The 22,007-nt window shown below is 43.2% G+C and overlaps 1 protein-coding gene across 1 annotated transcript; it reads right to left on the bottom strand.

Annotated features, from left to right (window-relative positions):
- Window positions 1–1,523: 1,523 nt before the first annotated feature.
- On the bottom strand, window positions 1,524–20,763 carry mtpn (myotrophin). Its single transcript, XM_042079336.1, has 4 exons — window positions 20,393–20,763; window positions 16,430–16,543; window positions 14,775–14,858; window positions 1,524–2,974 (listed from the first exon to the last, which is right to left on the bottom strand). The coding sequence occupies exons 1-4, from the start codon at window positions 20,462–20,464 to the stop codon at window positions 2,888–2,890; spliced, it is 357 nt and encodes a 118-aa protein (XP_041935270.1). The 5' UTR covers window positions 20,465–20,763; the 3' UTR covers window positions 1,524–2,887.
- Window positions 20,764–22,007: the final 1,244 nt, after the last annotated feature.

The following is a 22,007-nucleotide window of genomic DNA, read 5'->3' as shown; positions in this document are numbered from 1 at the left end:
GGAGCACAATTGGCATTTGCCATAGACCCTGAGCACATGAGTGACAGATGTGACAGGTCCGGAGATGTCGTGGAGAAAGTTATGCTGCCTGCAACATCATTCAGCATGACCGGTTTGGTGTTGGGTCATTGATGTTCTGGGGAGGTATATCCTTGGAGGGACACAGACCTCCACAGGCAACACAACAGCACTCTCACTGCTATTAGGTATTGGATGAAAACTTCAGACACATTGTCTGACCCTGTACTGGTGCAGTGGTCCCTGGGTTCCTCCTGGTCCACAACAATGGCCGGCCACATGTGGCTAGAGTGTACAGGCAGTTCCTGGAGGATGAAGGCATTGATACCATTGACTGTCCCCCACACTCCCCTGACTTAAATCCAATAAAACACCTCTGGGACATCATGTTCTGGTCCATCCAACACCACTAGGTTGCACCACAGACTGGAGGAGCTCAGTGATGGCCGTGTCCACATCTGGGAGCAGATTCCCCCCCCAGGACAACATCCGCTTCCTCATTAGGAGCATGGCCTGATGTCATCAAGCATGTGGGGGCCATATGAATTACTGAGTAACTTTGAGTTGCTGCGATGAAATGTAGGCAAAACGGACTAGCCTGCCGCATCGTTTTTCCAGCCCTCTGTAGGCTGATCATTTAGCCTGGCTAGCGCCACCACTTCTCAATGAGACGTGGTCTGGGAACCAAACGTTCATTTTCTCGTATTTGAAAAAAATGCCCAGATCCGTTTATTGGGTGCCACGGATGTCTATCAAATACGTCTGTGCATAGCTCATCATCGTCTTGCTTTCCCACCTGTTCTGTGATTGGTTCCCTATCTCAGGCGAAAATTTGCTCCATGGTCTCCAGGCTGCCTTAGCAGCGTGAATCAAATTGCGCGCAAGGCAGCATGGGAACACCCAGGCTACTGATCATTTTCATTTCCAAAAAACGATGTGGCCTCCTTCCGTTTCATGACCAAGTCAGTACAAATATCCAGCATGATGTTTTTTCCCCACTGAGATGTGATGTACACTGCTAAAAAAAAAAAGCACATCACCTACTAAGAGAGATCACAACAAGGCCTGTGAGCCAGACAGAATGGCTATCTAGCAATGGAATACGCATGGTTCGAGATAACAACCACTTGCTTGTTATTTATTTAACACAGTAGCACACACAGCTCAAGGTGCAGGGAGCTGCCAAAGGCACAGAGTTGACTGAATTAGTCTCGGGCCTGACTGATTCAGACAATAATGGAATGGTCATTATAATTAAACATGCAGGATATCTTCTGGCCCTTGGTGTGGTATGAGGGAGCCAGTATGGGTGAGGAGAGGTTTGAGTCATGAATGCAATTATGCATGACTTGGATACGGCATATGGATTGTTAACTCACTTCTACTGAGTTTGTAGTATGGAACAAGGCCTGAAACGTTTCATTACTCTGTAGCACGGTATCAATGGAAAAATTAAGTCAGACGAGACTGTATTTTTGTTCTCTTTTTGTTGTTTATTTCATTTCTTTATTCCACATGTTCTCACAATGATGCCAGTTATAAAGCGTTCCAATGCATAACCACTATCTGAAAGCAACTTAAAACCAGAAAAGCAGCCACTTTTTTGTCCTTTTTTTTTTTTTTTTGTGTAGTTTTATCTTTTGTAAGAGCTTTCCAGCAGAAGCAGTTCTGGCATGCATTAAGCCAGCAGGAGACTTAATCAAACTCGGAGTGTGAGAAACCAAACCCAAAGCCTGTTAAGTAATGTGTGCACCAATGAGCTACTATATATCATGATTGCAGTAACAAGGTATTAAAGAAAAGCAAAAGAAAACAGAGGAAGGAAAAACACTTGCAACTTAAAAACTGTCGTGTCCAGAAGAGCTACTGTGAAAGTTGTGGGTGAGATGAATAGGAATTTCCATTGATATTTTTGTACCTTTTATTCAATTATGAACATTGGAATTAATACAAACCAACATTTTTGACGGAAAGTGGTTGTATATTTGTCAGTAATTGAAAATATTTGTTATTTGTGTCTCGTCTTAGTGTGATATGTGGTTAAATGTGAATGGAGGGGTACGTTGATGGCATATAGTCAGAAACAGTGATCCCATACAACCTACAACCTCCCCACCACTCATAAGGAAAGAATATCGAAGTTTAGAGAGGCCATAAACAGGTAAGGGCAATCTAGCATAGCCAGAATGAGGGGCAGCTGCACAAATCAGTGCTTGAAAGCAGTCCTATTTTACAACCGTTTTTTTTTTTTTTTTTTTATTCTGACCCACTATTTTTTTAATGACTATTGTTACCCCTACAATCATATCAGTTACTGTGTGGCCTTACAGTACTTTGTGTGTAGAAAAAAATATATATACACATAGTTTTTTCATGCCCAGATTTAGGAAGGTGTTTCTCATAGGGTATGAAATCAGTCATTAAGTGCTAGTCTCTTTTGTTCACACCAACAAGAAAAGTCTGTTAGTTCAGTGGTGTGATTTAGGGTTCAGGACTTAAGGCGGACTGTGGAGTAATTGGGAAATTTGTTCAGCTATTGGTCCTTAAGCGAGGCATTTCTTTTTCTTTAATTGTCTTTCCACTGAATAACTAATTCTAAGAGTTGGAAAAAAGGAAAATTCACCCTGACCTTCCACCGAAAAATAACAATAATCATCCTAACAAAAGAAAAAATATATATAAGTCATGAAAACCAAACACAACTATCACACAGATGCGTGGTGCTATGACGAGAGGATTTGTTTTTGTTTTTTTGCAGGGATGGATGGGGAAGAGGCGTCAGTCCGTCTCGTCTGTCCAGGGTAATCGCCACGTCTGTCTGTCCATCCGTTTGTCCGTCCGTCCTTCTCCTCTTTCCACAGGACTCACCTCACTTGAGGAGAGCCTTGATTGCTTCGCTCTCGGCCGCTTCGAAGGCACTGAGGCCATCTGGCCCTTTCCGCTCCTTGTCAGCTCCCTGCGCAAAGAGAAGAAAACAACGGCCGATACACGGTTACATTCCCGCGCTAAGTGTTCCGTTAACAAATCCATCCATCCTTCCTTTCACACAAGCAAACACACTTTTCCTCCTTCTCCAACAGCCCTCTGGCTGTGATCTGCAGCAGCAGACTCCTCAATTCCTGCTTTTTCCACACATTGCAAAGCCTGCAGCATGGCACCATCCCACACATGGTCACTCGAACAGCATCGGCCCATCCAAGTTGGTATCTACTGATGCTTCTGCAGCCACAGGCAATACTAACTATGCGTCCATTTGCATGGTTATCAGTGGTAGGCATGTAGTAGTTTGTTGCAAAATGCATATGTGTAACCATGTATTCATTTTGTGTCGGAGTACTAAGGAGCGATGGACTGTTCAAGACAAGCAAATATGTAAATATGATGTACTACCCATGAGTCACAAAGAGTAGTAGAAATAGACACAACAGCCATAGGGGGAATATGGGAAGAAATATAGGGGAAATATGACTTTGTGCACTATGCTCCAAGGTTGGAATCTTAGTTCAATATTAACATCAAAGTCAGTAAACACACTTCTTTTCTAAGTGACAGTCAATGAGATGGATGGATGGAAAGACAGATGCAAGAAAGACAGAGAAAAGAAACAAAAGAAACCCCTACAGAGAGTGTGTGTGTGTGTGTGCGTGTTTGTGTGAAAAGACAGAGGCCCTGACCTATTTTTGATGCCAAGGCTAAAACTTGGTGCCATGCAGGCAGTGGAGCGAGGACCTGGGACCAGGGATTTCCACAGACAAGGCTGCCGGCTTCCCTCATACAGCCACCTCTAATTGGGAGACTGGAGTGAAAATTTGACCTCATCAGGCCACTCCGTTTGGACAGGGGCCTATGAAAGGGACAGGCTTTTGCCTTGTAAACAGAACCTGACGTTGGGAAACTAGGTTTTGGGGCCATGCAACTGAGCAGAGGATTATTACTGTTTGTGCCGAGATCCTGTGTTTGGTCATCCAGTGATGCACTTTAGGGAGGGATTAACAAAAGATTTTCAGCCAGTCCAGCGGGCAGCTTTGGCACACAGTGTAAGCGGCTATGCAGTCCTCTCAGCAACTCTGTCAACCACTGGCAAGACATGATCCGCCTTGTGCTGAACACTGCTCAGACCATCAACAGGTTACTTTGCTACCTACTGTATTCCTTGCCTTGAGTCCACATCCAGACCAGCTATGACTTATTTCAAATAACACATTCCTTCTCTTGCTCTACTTGAAATAAGAGAGGGGGGTGGGGGTCACAGAAGGTCATTGGTTAGGTGCGATTCCCTCTGGCCATCTCGGCCATTGGTTAGGTGCGATTCCCTCTGGCCATCTCGAGTTCCCTTCCCACACATCCTCTCGTTCTCACCTGCTCATCTTCAATTTCCAGTACATGCCTCATTATATCAGAGCAACTGATGGAGTCCGTCTAGCGCCGGTCTGACAACCTCCTCCTAACCATGTTAACGAACACTTCCCAGTGACACACACACTCAAAGGCAACCCCTTGCCGTGAATGTAAATGTATGAACTGTTGGCTCAGACCAGTGTTGTAATGTAACGGAGTACAAATACTTCGTTACTGTACTTAAGTAGAAATTTTACGTATCTGTACTTTACTTCGCTATTTAAATTTATGTTATTTTTTTTTAAATTTACGTTATATTTCCACTAAGCATCTTCGTTACTCATTACTAAAACATAAAATTAGAAGAAATGTATGCGACTGCAATAAGGGAGGTTTGACGAATCACTGCTCCTAGATTGCATTACGCACGCTCCGCACTCTATTTCAGCGCTTGTTTGTTGCTAAAGGAGGAGGACGCACAACTGAAACCGCCATGGAAGCACGAGCATCTACTGGAGGACCTCCCGTTATCATAGACGACCACCCCGATGATAGTGGTGAACTAGGTGAACAGGGTAGTGGTGAATATAACGTCATACACCCGTGGCCGTATTTGCAAGAAATGTTTCTGTACATTGGCAGCTTTCTGTGAAGCTGAACACTCCGCTACCTGCCCCAGCGGCCTGTGAAAGGCTATTTATCCATAGCATCGCAGGACTTGTCTTCAGTCCAAGAAGAGTAAGACTGAATCAGGCCCGGGGTGGGTAATCGGGAGAATTCCCGGTGGGCCGCTTCACTTTTGGGCCGGTCGAGGAAGCAAATATTGACATTGGTCACGTTAGTCTATCTTTTCTTAAAGTAGGACACGTTCCGCATTCTGTGCATGACACCAATGCAATGCCTCTGCATGGGTTGTAGCCTAGTGAACTCTCCCAAAAAGAGTTGGTTGGGTCCATATAGCCCGTCTTTTACAAAATGTTTTCTCAGATACGGATAGCCGAGCCGGCCCTACAGTAGACACAAGCATCAGGAAGGATAGATGGTAGAAAGAGGCCAGGAGAGACTGAGCAGCAGATCAACCAGTCGACCACTGAAAATGATGAGCCCGAAATTAGTGATGAGGAGGCCATGACTACAGGGACAAGTAGAGAGGATAAATTAAAGTTATTTCATGTAAGAAAAAGCAATTACCCTACATGATAAACCTATATGCCTTGTTTGCTCAAAAGAGGGTGTAGTAAAGGAGTAGGCTAAATCACCAAACAACAATATAGCCTACCCATGCAAAAAACATGTAGCCTAAACATTAGTTCAATATGCCTCTTTGTGGAAGCATGGCATAGGCTACATTTCAAAGGCTTTCTTTCTTTCTGTTTTTGGTAACTTGTGGAATAGTGGAATATTTTTTGTTAACTTCTCAGTTGAATTATTATATAACCTTTACACATTTGTTGAACCATGGTACTAATAAAAACTACAGGATAGTAAGAGCTGAAATGTTGCTTCATTTATCCAATTTCCACCACTATGGTCGGTCTTAGGCCTGAAACTCCCGGGCACTGAATTCTGGCAACTTTGAAAACCAGCTTCTTTTGAAGATGAACAGACACCTTTTCAGTTTCAACTAATGACTGGCATATTAGTAGCTGCTGGACATAGGTGGCCTGTGTGTGTGTGTGTGTGTGTGTGTGTGTGTGTGTGTGTGATGGTGACCTGGGGAGTAAGCCCTAGAAATGCTCATGCCACATGACCAAAATGTTCTCCCTACAAGCAGGTCATTTTTTTTGGTGAAATAAATAAGTTATTTATTTTTCATTTTTACCTGAAGTTCATACAAAAGTGACATTTCTGTTTCTGTTTTTTTCTTTGATGTCAGCTCTAAAAATATGCTGTTTGTTCTTTGAACTTAAGAGAATTGTGCCTGAAAAGTCCTAGAAAAGAATGTGATTTGATTTGATGAGTGAGATTAAGAAGATATGGGAACCCTGAATGTGCTTTATGCTTTACTATAAGAAAGCCAAAATAAAGTCACAATAAAAGTTAAAATAAAACCGCTTGCTTTTTACTTTTACTTCAAATACTTAAGTACATTAAATAGCAGAAAATTACTTTTGATACTTAAGTACAGTATATATCAGATACTTTAAGACTTTTACTTAAATAATATTCTAAAAGGTAACTTTCACTTCTACTTTTACTCAAGTATTGCTTTCTAGTACTTTATACAACTCTGGCTCAGACCAAGCTCATCTATCTCGTTATAAACCACAGGTGGTGGTGGTGTAGGGGCATAAAGGAGTCTTATGCTTTTACTGGAGTGGAAGGCAGTCATGGCCACTGCTGGCCCAAATGTAAAGAAGGTCAAGAGAGACATTCTTAACAATCTGTCTAGTGGTTACTCTACTGAATTAGCAGCTGCTAATTGACTCTTCCAAATCCACTTGTGTTGATACTGAAGCAGATGAACTCTGCTCCCTACTGTACCCCACTCCACATCACACAGACAAGTTGCAAGAAAATTCAGGCGAAGCCTTAATCACGAGGTAGGTTGTATGTGTCCGAGGTGAGAAACGCAAGCTTGTTGCTGCTAGAGGTGTCCTTTAAGTCTTCATTAGGCCGTTATTGAGTGGAAAGGAGAGACTCTCCATGTATAATCTATCAGCTGGGCCAGTGAGGCCCTCTTTAGAGATCAGTCCTGTGAGTGAGTGAGGATTACAGGAGTTTATTGCCCCCTGGGCTCCACTCAAGGGCTGGTGGCTGTTAGTGGACATATTTTACATGGCATTACTTACGGAGAGGCAGAGTGGGGCTGGGGATCAATACTTCCTCAGACAAAGAAAAAAGGAAGTGAGGAGGAGGAAGGAAAAAAAAAGAAAAGAAAAAAGGAAACAATGAAGGGTAAAAAAGTAGAAGTACAAACACCAGTGAAAGGCAAACAGCAGATATCTGCTCGTTTGTCCATGCATTCAGGCATTCTTTGACAGTCAGATCCAAAGTCTTTAGCCAAAATCCAAAAAATGTGAGTTTTGTTCAAGGTAAAATAAACCCTGCAGGATCTTTATACAGGCAGAAGTTCATGAGATCCATTGCACAGTAACGTGGTCTAGCTTATTTGAAAAGAGAAGTTCTGTACAGGCAATCTCTCACCAGCAGTTACAGCCAGCGCCTCTATGCACTGTGTTGAATATGATGTGCAAGAGTCTATATATAGAAAAGAGGAAATAGCTGTCTGCTACAGGGACCTAAAAACCGGCTTCCTGTTAGGCTGGGCCGACCATTTATTCTAACTGATAAATGTCACTACACATAGTAGGTCGCACCCACAAACTGATATGGTTCAAATTCTTTTTGGGCTCCCTGAAAGTAACTGTAGCATTAGCCAGCGGTAGAAATTGAGAGTGGAGACTGAAACCTCTGAAGCTCCTAAAGAGAAATTTATGTTTAGGATTAACAAAAACAGAAATCTATGGAGAGACCAACTAATTTGGTCAATATCCTGGGACAAGCCTTGTACACCTCCCCATTAAATGGTAAATAAATGCCTTGCCAATGCACGGTCATGGCACTTTTGTGCAAATAGCCTCTAGCAGCAAAAGCTCAAACATGGCCTGTTCACCTCTCCCGGTCCCTCAAGGCCTCTGGTCGTGTGCACATCTTTGTTCTGACCTCCTGCGACAACCACAGGGATCACAGCGGGTTAAAGAAAAGGCATCCATTATTTAAAGCCAATCAGAGAGCTGCTTGCCGGTCAGTGCAGGGGTCTACTCCCTTGGACCTACTGGAGTCCTTCATCCATCTAAAAGTTTGGAAAATGTAATCCCTGATGTGCTAACCACATCTCACCTTCATTGCTAAAACAGTTTTTAGGTACGGCTGTTCTGTACAGAAGGTGCCATGGCAAATATTGCCTTTCCACCAGCGGTGAGTTAAAGCACAGGGCCAGCAAAATGTCAAACGTAATGAAGGCTAACAACTGTGTTGATGGAAGTCTGGGTCAAAGCCGGCAAAAGCTCACTGGGCCGATGGGTGATTCTGACCTTTCTCGCCTTAAGCTCCCGCAACTCTCAACCCAGTGAGCGTGCGAGTCCTTCGCCATGGCCCCTCGCTTCCCTCTTAATCCTTTCACTCAGTCTTCCTCCTCCTCATTCACCGCGGGTGAATTAATGACAGACACCACGTTTTCTAATATCCGACTTTATCCAGCCGAGTGCTGTCGTGGGCGTAGTCTAGCTATGGAGCTTACTTGCCTCCATATAATGGGAGAGGAGTGCGGCTTGGGTGGGTGGGGGGGGGGGGGGGGGGGTCAAGCAAGATACCAATCTGGCACAAACCACAGATTGGACACTAGAAATAAACATTGAACAATTGGATGTGGGGAGTCATGAGGAGTCTATAGAGGGGCCCAATCATTAAGTGTGGTTGCAAAGCAGCACACTTATTGTTCTTCTTAAGTTTTATTATTTTTCCCGTCTCCCTAATTTTTTGTCAGCTCTAGCGCCTAGGCCCTTTGAGACAGAGACACCATTCCAACTTTAAAACGTCCGGCCAGTACCGGTGTAAGTTGCTCGCGAAGATGACGTCAGGTGGGCGTGTCGTTCGTCTGCCATATTGGATTGAACAGAAAGCGAAACGAAATTAATGATACACAGGTCACAAATTTGGTCCGAACGCCACGAAACTTGATGTACATTATCCTTGGACCAAGCCTCACAAAAGTTACCAGAAGGATTTTTGATTTTCGAAAGCGTTTGCCCGTCACAGCCAAACAAAATCGGCGGTGAAGCTCCGAAACAGGAAGTCGTCCATATCTCAGGAACACTGTCACATATCGATACCAAATTTTGTATTTGAACTCGGGACTCCAATGTGAGGGTGCATAAGCTAAAAAGAAAAAGAAAACATTCCACAAGTTTCCAGCATTTGGCAAACCACCCACCCGTATTTGGTAACTATCACCTTCCACATTTGCAGTTGTACATCTATCACTATGCCTTCCAAGTATGCACAATGTCTCTGGGCAGCCACAATGTCTCCGTGCAACCTTGCCCAATCATGAAATCCTTGCTCAGCCATGGGATAGTATGGACTTACGAACTGAAATGGTAAGGAGAACATTAGCTATTTATTGCTGACGTAGTACAGTTATTTTCACATTGACTATTATTATTGATTATTGTTAAATATCATAATGGGAGAGTATTATTAAAAATGTTACAAGTATGCAAATGCATATGTTTACAGGCATTTAGGTTTTACTTTGTTGTTTTGTTGTAAAGACATGCAAGGCATTCTGGGCCATGTAATGAACAGTGGTCGGCAGCACTCTATACGTATTAATATGAATAGGTGTTTCTGTAAACCTAGGGACAATAAACAGCTATCTCTGTTACAAAAACGAGCTGGTAATCGCTCATTGAAGAGGGAACTATGATAAAAAGATTGTTTTCCTCAAAGCATAGAGTTGACGACACAAGCAAGAAATGTCACGTTAATGTTAAATACATCTGAACGCTAGGTGGCAACCTTGTAGTACATTTCACATATATACGGTGACATCATTAGAATTATGTGAGCTTCACAAGTAAGGAAGGTGCAAATATTATGTAATTTATCATGGGAAATTATTGGAAATGTTATTTCTTGTTTATTCTAATTGCAAACCACACACATCCATTCGGAATCACACGTACACATTTAATACTTAAAGACTCTCATTTCGTTTATTTGATGTTGCCTAGCAACGCAGCCTTCAGAGCAAAGATTCTAGAACAGGGCTTCAGAGAGACACGTTTTGAGTTTGTGGCCAAGAACCTAAAATATCGGTTTCCATGTGTATGTGCTGGATGGTGTGCGTCCTTTATGAAAGTAAGTGTTTTATACAGTTAACGTTACAGACATAATGAGTCATGTTGTAGTGGTCAACATAAATGTGCCCCTTCTGTTATTAGAATGTTAAGCAGAGAAGCATGCTAAGCAGAGATTTAGTATCATTAATTTCTTGTGTGGCTAGCTATAGGGAGGAGATGTATGTTGCTAATTGGGATTTATGTTGTTTAGCGTAATGCCATGGTCATTTGATATGAGATGCTTGCACTCGTAACTTCGTCACTTGTAACTTTAGGACTACTATTTAGCACATTAGCCCTAAAAGTAGCACCTAAGTCTGTGACAGCTTAAAAGAAGTGGCGAGGACTCCTAACGCGATGTTTTGAAATGCGTCTAATATTGTCTACAGGAGCTTCCAATCGCGAGGGAACTTTCATTGTAGGCATAACTAAGGGATGCAATAACACCACCAACAACCAAAACTAGCCTACTCATTGTCAACGTGTACATTAAATGTAACGTTTCATGTGAATCAAATTAAAATGTTTTCTTTGCAAACGTAGGCATATGGTGACAGATTAATTTAATAATGCTGCTGTGTGAATCACGGTAAGCGCTAATGAAGTGGCCACTTCTTAATGGGGCCCACTGTATAGAAGTGGGCTAAGTAAAATAGAGATGTTTCAAATAAGATAAGGTTAATCAGAATTCTAAGATATGCCCGCTTGACAACGGCAGAGATAGAACTGGCCTTTGGCCATAGCAACCATCCATTTAGAACGATTGGCCTTCATAGCAACCAAAGATCTGAGCTGTGTTGCAATGTGAGGCAAAGTATAGAAAGGTGATGAAATATACAGAGACAGGTCAAGAAATATAGTGCAATGTAGACAGTAGTATAGTTCAGGGCTCTACAGTGCGCCCATTTCACTCGCACATGCACTGGTGCGAATGACTTTTAACCATGTCAATGTTTGTCTACAAAATACACCGCAACATCGAGAAACATTACTTGTGCAAACCATAGAATCACGTCGCGAATGCAGCATAAAAACTACACCTCCCATCAACGTTAGCAGTTTCGCGTTGTGACTCGCTAGTATTCGCTTCTTTCAAATCCAAGAGCGCACAGAAAAAGCGGAAAGTTAGACTAGCCAGCCAAGATGCAAAGATTGAAGAAATTAGTTCTTCTATCCACCAAATTCTTTGGATATAGGAGGAACAGGATGAGATTCTGAGAATGCAGTGAGAGAAGGAAAGGTAACCTAACATGCCTTTTAGCCCAGTTGACGTATTGGCTGCAATATGCAAAATATAGCTGTAGCGAACCGGCACAAAAGTAGCCTCCCGTAATATTCCCATTTTATTCAAAGGTAGAACGCTACGGACAACTCCAGGCTTCCACGCATGCTTGTTTGTTTACACCGAATACAAGCTGAAGTGCAAAACGAAAGTAGGCCTAACGTTTGCCTACTGCCCCTATCAATGCAGATATTTCAAATAAAAACTAAAAGTATAAAACATATATCCTTGATTAGCCTATGTTGGGTTTTGTGGAAGAGAAAATGGACTGTTTTAGTAGTAGTATTAGGCAGTATGCAGACAGATAGGTCACCATGGGCATATTTGGTTTAGCTATAGATGGATTCACAAATAAATAAATTAGCCTACATTTGGCAGGATACTTGATATACAGGCTAAATGCAAATATGGCAATGTATTATATTATTTTACATTAACAAAATGTAGGAAAATAGAACAGACTGAAAATAAAGTAGGCACTGATCTTTAAAATCCTGTTTCCTGTAGCCTAAATGTTGTCAGTCATTCTTAAAGGAGCCGTATGTAAGAAAAATATTTCAATTAATCATAAAATGGCCCTGATATTTCACTAGACATGAAGAAATAATGTTCATTTCAAATACTTATATCACTGACAACAGTAGTCCGGCCAGGATATTGTCATTTAAAAAGTGAAGTTGCAGCCCTCAACTGATGTTGATGTTGTGTTTTGTCATGTCATGTTGTGTTTTGGCCTGATGCGCCACCCTCCACCTATCTACTAATCAAGAAGTCAGTAGTGTTTCGCCATCCGGGTTGGCAACCTCGAGTCAGGGGAGTCAGTATTTTGAAAGTGATTGCAGTACCAGTTTTGGCCACAATCTTACATATGGTTCCTTTAATATTCGCAATTGGTGCACTGGCATGTTTAACTGTTAGCTGCAGCATAATGTTAGATTATGTGTAAGTTAAGTACAGAACTGACTGTGCGCCCAAATTTTTGTCCGTGCTCCTAATTTTTTTAACTTGGGCGCACAAGTGCTCCTGAAAAAAAATGTTAGTGTAGAGCCCTGTAGTTGATTTACAGACGGTGGTTTAGAGTAATATGAAGTATTCCTTTATTCTGAGATACATCTGAGATAGGCTACATCAATAGGCTCTTAAAACAACCCCAGGTTCACAAAACAATCCCAAACAGACATAAGGTCTTTATAGAGCAAATCCATATAGATTATTTGTCAAATAAACCAGTAAAACATAATTTGTCGGATGGAATATATAACATTCCCACTCATAGCTCTTTTTTTTTTTTTAAATCAGTGAAAAAGTATCCTGACAAACAAGCAGCTTTTTAATGCCTTGGTCATATTTCATAATTTCAATTCCTCTGTAGGTTACCTGATAGCCCAGTTTGAGAGGCGCAAGACGCATGACATAATTTATTTTTGCAGCCAATCACTGCTGTCATTTTATTTTATTGATTTGATCTGTCATAGAAGCTAAATTCGAAGGCAGGCCAAAGGTACAATCCAACGAACCGCATTCAACCCGCAAGCCAATAGTTGAATAGCCCTCTCCTAGACCTTTTGAGATATTGCCACTGCTCCAACACTGAAAGGCACTGTTAAAATGCCTGGATCAAGCCAGGTTCAGCATAGCATATGCCACTGTCTGCTCACGTTGGTGACCGGACCAGGGCAAGCACACTTTCGCAGTTCCCGCCGGAAATGCAGTCTAGTTTATTTTCGTCTTCATTCAGATTTTCTACACCAAAAACCAATGGCATGCCAATAGCATGGGCAAAAGTCACATGGAAGCCATTCTAATGAATCTGCTCACCCACAATACTCCATACACCCACAATACTCACCCAAAGCATTACAAGTCAAGTGGGCAATGTTAGTATTAAACAACCTTGCTTTGCCATCTAAAACATTACTACATAAGTGAAAGCTGTTCACTCAATGACACACGCATACAGGTGTGTCCTTGTTTATCACAGCTTGAGATTTCAATGCTTTATCAGCACAGTGGCGGATCAGGGGGCGGAAGTTACCATGCTAGCAGCTTTAGGTAAACCTCTACCTCATCCATGTAATTTCAGCTTCTTTGCGAAAGCCAGGGGTCTTTCTGATTTTACAATTCCTTTACATCAGGTCTTCTCACCACTTTCTCCCGAGACAGATCTTATCAGGTGAAAACAGACTCCACAGGCTGTCAGTATGATGAGCGAAGAATCTAATTTATATGGGACCCTTTCAAGGAGTCCAAAATCCTGACAAACCCCCCCCCAAACATGAGAGTTATATCTAGTCATATAAAAGAAAGACTGTAACTGACAAGAAAAGTCACACATAAGGTGTCCAAAGAAAAGGTTCTGGTCACAAAACTTCAACAGCTTTCTCAGTAGGGTGGAATCCATTTACTCACTTCTCATCGTTTCACATAAAGCTACAGAGTGAGTGAGTGTGAGTGTGTGCATGTGAGCATGTATGTATGTATGTGTATGTGTGATCTGTAGACTACCTACCCAGATATGGTGATACAGGGGCCATGTAAAAAGTAGCTGGTGGAACTTTATATTGAGTCACCTGAGATAGTCTATCCCACACCCTTGAACTCAGCATTATATCTGAAGCAGTGAAACGATCAGTGGTTTTCAGAACACCAGAGAGAGAGAAATTGTGTGCGGGTGTTTGTGTGTGAGAGTGTGAGAGAGAGAGAAGACAGGGTGGGGGTACAGTGTGAGAAAGAAAGTAAAACATCATGCACAGCCTCAGGCATGCAGAGAGGTGACCAGCTAACGTCAACTCAGGAGAGTATGTACCAGAAGCCGGGGAGCGGAGGGGGAGAGGCCTGTAGAGAGAACGCTGGCACCACCTGGGAGCATACAAAAATAACAAACAAAGGAGCCCTGCACTCCACACTCTGGGAACATTCCAGAAGCCTCCCGCTTGCTAACACACACAGAAAAGGCGTATGTAAAAATGAGACAGAGAGAATGCATGTGACAGAGGGGGAGAGAGAAAGGAGGTAAACAAGGGGGGTAAGAAGCATAGAGGACTTTTTTGTATTAAGCCCCTTTCATCCCTCATCTGCAGACACAGCCAACCCTGAAATCCACCCACTGGGGCACCTACTGTGCTGTTGCACTTCATAAAGAGTCTCCCTTTCTGTGACATGACCCTTTCTGTGTGCGTGTTTTGCCTAGGATTGGGTATGGGTACGAGTGAGTATCTCTTCTGTGAATGAGCGTGTAGGCTTTTTGAGGAAAAGTAAACGTGTGTATGGTGCAGCTTCCAATTGCATACCTTTTCCAGCAGGATTTTGACACAAGAGAGATGACCCTCATAAGTGGCAGAGAGCAGGGGAGTGATGCCATGTTTGTCTGCAGCCTATAATGAAAGGAGGAAAAAAAAACAGGTTTTAACCAAACAAAGAACAACAAGGGCAAAAGCAATGCATAATATCGTCGATTTCATGGACTGCTCTATGGGCCGTTCTGGCCTCCTACGCAAGGGTGCGGTCATATCCATCCTTCTCTTCGTGAAGAGGGGAGGCACTTTTTTTCCCGCTTCTCTCCTCAGCTTATCTCAGCGATGAATTACCCAGGGAGAGGTGTGGATTTATCAGGCCATTTCAGAGAGCGTTACTCCTTATCTGTTTGTGTGTGTGGGATGGGACTGAGAAGCAAGCACTCACAAAACACTTTGTTTAGAGAAGAAGGTTGATGTTGATGTGTCTGTGTGTGTATGTGTGTGTATGTGTGTATGTGTGTATATGTGTGTGTGTACATGTCTATGGGCATGTGTGTTGTGGTGAGGGAGGAACCTCTCAAAACTCTCCAGACTGAAATACTCCCCCTGACCACAGGAAGTAGGTAATGGAGAATACTATTAAGATGAGAAAGAAGAAGAAAAGGGGATGTCAAAATAAGGGTTCGTAAAGGATCAAGACCTGTGGTAGAAAATGCAATTAACAGTGAGGGGACAGAAAAAGAAACAGACCAAGTGATACATGATGACCACCAGAGACTGAGGAATGAGACAGAAGAGGAAGGAGGGGAAATGAGACGCGTAGAAAAACAGCTGATCTGACTCACACAGGCACATATTCTCTAGAAGAGGTGTGGAAGAGGCGGGGCAGGCTTGCGTAATCCCCTAACCACCACCTTCACCTCTGCTAACGTAACAGACATAGAGCATGTCCAGGCATAGGACAAGCCCATGGGCCCCCTCAACAGACAGGGGACGCACACAAGGCCTGTGGGCTCCACACACCCCTTACAGGCCATGAGGGCCTTATCAGTCACCTCCCTGCAGGAGAAGTAGGAGGGGGATGCCAAATGCGATGCTAAGAGATAAGTGGTAAATAGCAATCGTAAAAACCACTTCCCCCACTAGTATGGAAATTATTTTGTGCGGAGACGCTGGTTCCACTGTGTGGGCTGAGAGACATCGGACTCCTCTTCATGGTGTCACAGCTTTATAGCCAACATTGATTAAAGGATATCAGGGGTGTCCAGGCATGTCCACTGAGGATTGGTATGGCAGCAAGCTTTCAGTCAAAGCCCAGCAGGAGCCAGCCTGACCCTGCTCATTAATTAAGTGATTAACTTCATCAGGTGTGCGCCCCTTCATAGCTAGAACAGAAATCCAATTGCCCATTTGGAAATGGCGGCTTGACTCGTCAAAGGGTGAGAACATTTTCCTAAAATATGGCTTGTGCTCTCGGTCACTTCCGAAAGCTTGTAAAAATCGGAGGCCCTGCTTAAGTGAACGTGCGACAGACTGCAGGGAGGCGAGCAGGCGCACACAGGAAGGCTTTTGTCAGCTTGTTGCCCACACACCTACCAAGAGCAGGCAAACCAGATGCAAATGGGGAGGGTGGGAAACAGCCGGTGTGTGTGTGTGTGTGTGTGTGTGTGTGCGTGGGGGTGTTGGATAGGGGGACAGAGGGCTCTTACGTTGACGTCGGCCCCCCTGGAGAGGAGAAACTCGACCACATCAGCGTGGCCACAGTCAGTGGCGTAGTGCAGCGGCTTCCTCCCGCCCTCCAGAGTTCGGTTTACGTCTTCATCCTACAGAGACACAAACGGCGGTTTTAGTCAAAGTCGAAGTTCTCTGGAACACTCTTCTACCCACCAAAGTCACTGTTTAAGTAACCACACATGACTGACACACACAGACGCACAGAGACAGACACACACAGACACACACACAGACACACACACACACAGCAAACAGTAATCACACTGTGCCAGAGACGTCCATCCTCCAACTTCCCTGCTGTGGTTTTATTGGGCCCTCACACTGATCAATTCTCAACAGTGCAGCCGTGGGAGAACAAACTTTCTCTTCCGTCTGCACATGTCCCTACACAAAGGCAGCACTGAGAACCACCTTGCATGTTTGAAAGCTTAAAATGACTAGTGGTGACATTTTACTGAGGAACCACTGAGCATGAGGACTGTAAAAAGAAATAACAACAATAATTAAATGTGCTGTAGTCTTACTATACATATTATAATGCTGTAGGCCAAATGTATACAACAATTATCAAATTCTATACAAACATGCTTGAAGCAAGCAGCTTAAGTGGGTCAGAAGGTCAACGAAAGCCTGTGGGTGTACAAAAAAAGTAATGTGTTAACTATGACTGGCCGATAGCATGGGGTAGGGGTGTAATAGGGTGTGTTATGGTGAGTAAATACATTTTCTGCCTTATAACAGAGACACTGGACACTGGTGTGTGTGTGTACATGTGTGTGTGCGCAGACACGGGAGTTATGGTGTGGGTGGACATACCGTGGCAACACTTTGGTCATGATGCTTCACTTTCTACTGTGTGGTAAGACGTAGCACCCTTAGGCTGAGACAGTGTGAGAAAACAACAACAAAAACACTACCATCCCACCAAATGTGCGACAATTCTAATCTCTCAACACATTCACAGCCTACAGACCATGAATTCAGATGCTAGGAAGCTATTCTCTAGCCTGACTCCACCCCTCCTACGTACTTCCGCTCAATTTTAATTTCCCTTCAGTACGTCGTCTAGGTCTGCTGTATATTCGCGGGTTTTCTCCTGCAGGTCCAGTCAGCGAAGTAGCTGAGAACGATGACGTTGAGGTTGTGCGCTAGTTTGAGCCAGACATACATCACGATCAAACGTTAGTGTTTGGTTATGGCAGATCCAGAGTGGCTCTGGGCAGATCCAATAGTTTTAAACTTCAACAGAGTACTCGCCTTCAAGGAAGTTAACGCTTGGCAATGGAAAAGTGGCCAGACTCTCTGTACAAATGAAATGTACGTACGAGAGTCTGGATATTTCCAGGCTAGCTATTCTCACCTCTGAAATGGTCCATGGAACAGTCTCTACCACTGTGTGTGTGTGTGTGTGTGTGTGTGTGTGAGAGAGAGAGTGTGTGTAAGTGTGTGTGTGTGTGTGTGTGCTGTTGATGACAAGGAAAGTGAAGTATCTGTATCTCATTACATGGAGCTGCGGTGTGATCTTGTGACACTGGATACATGGGGCGACAGATGAGGCAGAACGATTCCACAGTCTAACCCCCCCCCTGTGCTGGTCATAAAGAGATATGCTAAAATCCCATGGTCCCCTGGAGTGCAGGAGGTGGGGGGGAGAATGCCGGGTGCAAGGGCACTTTTAAGCTCTCCTGAGTGGGGGGACAGATCCAGAGTAGAAAGGGTTATGGGGTGGAGAGGGTCTCCAGGTCAATGCCCTCACAGCAGACCATAAGTAGCTTTGACAAGGCCTGTGCGGTGTCATTGTCAACAAATGACCCATCCTCCAAATCATTTCTCTACTGTGTGTTGGGTCTGGGTCAGTCTCAGGGCGAACAAATTCATGCCCATACGTGTAGGTGCATGCTTTGACTCAAGGCTAATGTTGCATTCCAGGCTGAGGGTCAGGGTCATCATACACAGGCCTTGACATCCTTGACTGCAGATGTCATCAAATATCATTTCTTCTTGCATGTGATAAAAGCAAATATGGACACAGGCTATGTGGAAATACAATTAAAATACATGCATGTACTACTGACACCCAATCAATAAAGAAAAGCATTACATGAAACAGCAATGAATATTAGCATATCTGGAGTCCTTGGTTAGTACCTTTCCATCATCATTCACAGTTGCATACAACCTCATCCTCACAACCATGGCATGAACCCATAATCACCCAGAGACCAATGTCACTACCGCTTCCCAACTCACCATACATCATTGTCAAGGTGACAAAATATCTTGACCCTTCTCTCTTCTAATCTAGCCTAATGCTTATGACTTAAGGAGGGTGGGGGTTCTAACATTTCAACCATGATGAAGCTTATCTTATGGGGCCTGCACCATAATGCACTGAGCCTACGGTTTTACCAGGCTAATCTGAATAATAGAAAGACTAGTTCAGAAAGTATATAATGTAAAACAAAAACACAAAATACTTCCCATACCAATATGACTAACCTTAGAGCATTGAGAAGAAAAATGTATCTCTCAAAATGAGAGGAAGTGAGATGGTGGCTAAGAACACCTAATTCAAAAAACCGAAATTCTGCGGTCGTTTTTTTCTCGCCGTGGCACAATTCAATGTGGGCTGGGCTTTGATCACTACAATACAGGCCTTACAGCAGGCTAGTACCTGCCCACACTCTGCTTGGTAATTGGGCTTTCATTAGCGTAGTGCAACCACTGATCATAATACAACTTCAAGACGAATATAATCACAGATGCTGATGTCTGATGACACCACCATGCCTTCGCAACTGTCACACATTTTGCTACGCCAAAACCATCTGAGGGGTGTATGCTATAAAATGTGGGTGTAGACTGCAGACTGCTAATCGGCTACCTGAGAACAGCGCGTGGCTGTTGAGACGCTTGGATGCTTGCAGTTTAAACTTATCGAACAGCTAACAACACGTATTATTAAAATCACCCATTTTTGGCCAAATGCCTAAGATACTGGTATTTATTAATCCAACAATAACGACGTTACCAGTCTTTGCACCTCGCTCCTGAACCCACGCCCACCTCACATTGGTTGCCGCTAGCTTGCTAGCAGGCAAGCTATTTCTCCTGTTGTCTACACTGACATCCAAGCCAAGCCCAATGGGCCTGAAGACCTAACAGTGCACAAATAAGCAACGTGAAGTTACAGGAGATGTTGTTACCACATTCGCTTTTTACAAGATAGTATTAAACCAGCTAACGTTATGTGCCTGACAAACGTCTTCATTTCTGACAGTTGAACAGACTGGTAACTTATGATATTGGGTAGTATGCTATAATTTGGCGACAGTTCAATTTAAATTTTGTTGGCTTTCGCTTCAAATAGCAGGAATCTTAAGACATACGTTAGTAACTTAGTTACATTCAGCAGTTTCTTCGACAACTTGTTAGACACTTAATGATAGACTTTGTTTGCGATACTGGGATACAACTGTCCTTTTTAGGGTTAGCATTTTGAGAAATGTATGGGGTCACTAACGACAGTAAGGTTATGCTATCCCTGTCAAACTCCTCGTTACTCCCTTGTTGGTATCTTATCAGATGCAACAAGCTGGTAGATGCTTGATAGAATCAGACAGCAAGACAGCTACCAAACAAGCTTGCCCTGTTAATTGTGCTAATGCATCGCCCTAGATACAAAGATAAATCCTCTAGGCAATAAACGATATAACAGCTCACAATATTAGTTCAGATACAGAATCACAACCGATAAATTGAGTTTACAAACCAAGCTCATTTTAGCTAACATAGCAAGCTAACAGCAAGCTAGGTAGGGTCAAGCTTTTACCGAATGTTCGAGTCAATCTGTGGCGAGGTTGGCTAGCCGGCTAAAGTCATTCCTTTGGCCGGGTAGTCATTGTAAAGAAAGTTGTGACGTTAACGCCCAGTCTTACCTTCACCAACAAAGTCTTCACCTCATCCAAGTCTCCATTTTTCAAGGCCCACATGAGCTCCTTATCCCCCATTCTAGTAGATTCTCGATTTCCTTTGCCTTTGCTTTCGGGAAAATGCAGTTATCCACTTAGCCCGCGAGCTAACTTGTAGCTATTCAGTCTAAACCTCTGCTTACTGTATCAAAAGTTACTTTTAATGTCGCACTTCTTGACAGGAGCACAGGCACTCTAACACGGGGAACTCTTTTACTTAAATAATTGTTGTTATTTATCACAACCGAATGAACAAACGTTCAAAACGCTGAAAAGAAAAGTTTCAGAGATGATACTGGGGATCCGCCTTTACACTAGCCTCAAAAACGATTTCAATTTCCGGTTTCAAAGTAAAAGTCAGCCTGTAAAAGTCTGTGGGAACCGTGGCGCTGGTAAGCAACGTTAGTCAGCATACCTATCAGCAATTGTTTATTAAACTTCTCACTAATGGAGTGAATGACATATGTATCATACGCTACGCAGGTGTAGGCTAGCCTACTATTATAGTCTCATGAGCGACTTCTTTTGGGAACACACGGTCTCCAAAATATCATCTTAGCCTATGCATTAAAGCCTACTTACCCTCCATGGTAGACTACAGGGCTTATGTTCACGCCTTTCTGCACCATGTTTTCAGTAATAACATAGATTAAGATATAGGAGGATCCACGATTTTCTTGTATATTAATTTGTGTCAATATGCAGATTTGATGTAGCCCCGAGGGGTATTTCACAAAACCTTGATAAGGGATTAAGCTGGGATTTTTAGGTTATCCTGGATGAATTTAGCCTTGACTTGGTTTCACAAAAGAGATGGCACATAAGTTACCTGGGGATTTATTCACTGCACTTTCTCCCTCAAGGTGCTTTACTCCCTAAAGGGGGGGGGGGTTGGGGGGGGGATGGCTCCATGTCCATTTTGCTTGGGGCCCCCAAATTCCTTGAAACGGCCCTGGCCTCTACTACCATTTTGGATCTCGAATGTGCTTTAATATTGCTGTGCGTGCAAATATCCCACTATGTACATGCATACCATACAACAACTGATGACAATTGATTTATTTGATGTTATAGGTTAGACACAAAAAATTACCGCAGTGTAGATTAAAGGAGAATTCCGGTGTGATATTGACCTAAAGTGTATTGAAACATGATACCGAGTGTGAACGTATGTCTCATAGCCCATCTCGGCTTGTCCCCTGCACTCCAAAATCTGGCGCTAGTTAGCCGATGCTACCAACAGCTTTTTCAATAGTGGTGCTTCGGCATCGGGCTAGCCATGCAAATAAATCACTGTTTTACACCCATTTTAGACTTCCAAGGGCCCTGACATTTAAAACGAGACATTGAGAACTTTGAAAAAGCACTGGTAGTTTACTTACAAGACGATTTATACAGACAGTATCTTCACGAAGTTTAGCGTTTGCAGCATGGATTCCAACTGGAATCCATGCATTTCCACTGAATTATTTTTGGAATCTGATCCCTTATCATACCTGTTCATTCTTACTCGTTGCTCGACTTATCGTGACTAAATTCAAGATGGCTGCAAACGCTAAACTTCGTGAAGATACTGTCTGTA

Source organism: Alosa sapidissima, chromosome 22, assembly GCF_018492685.1.
Source record: "Alosa sapidissima isolate fAloSap1 chromosome 22, fAloSap1.pri, whole genome shotgun sequence".
NCBI classification, from domain to species: Eukaryota; Metazoa; Chordata; class Actinopteri; order Clupeiformes; family Clupeidae; genus Alosa; species Alosa sapidissima.
This window is presented reverse-complemented; position numbering and strand designations above follow the sequence as displayed.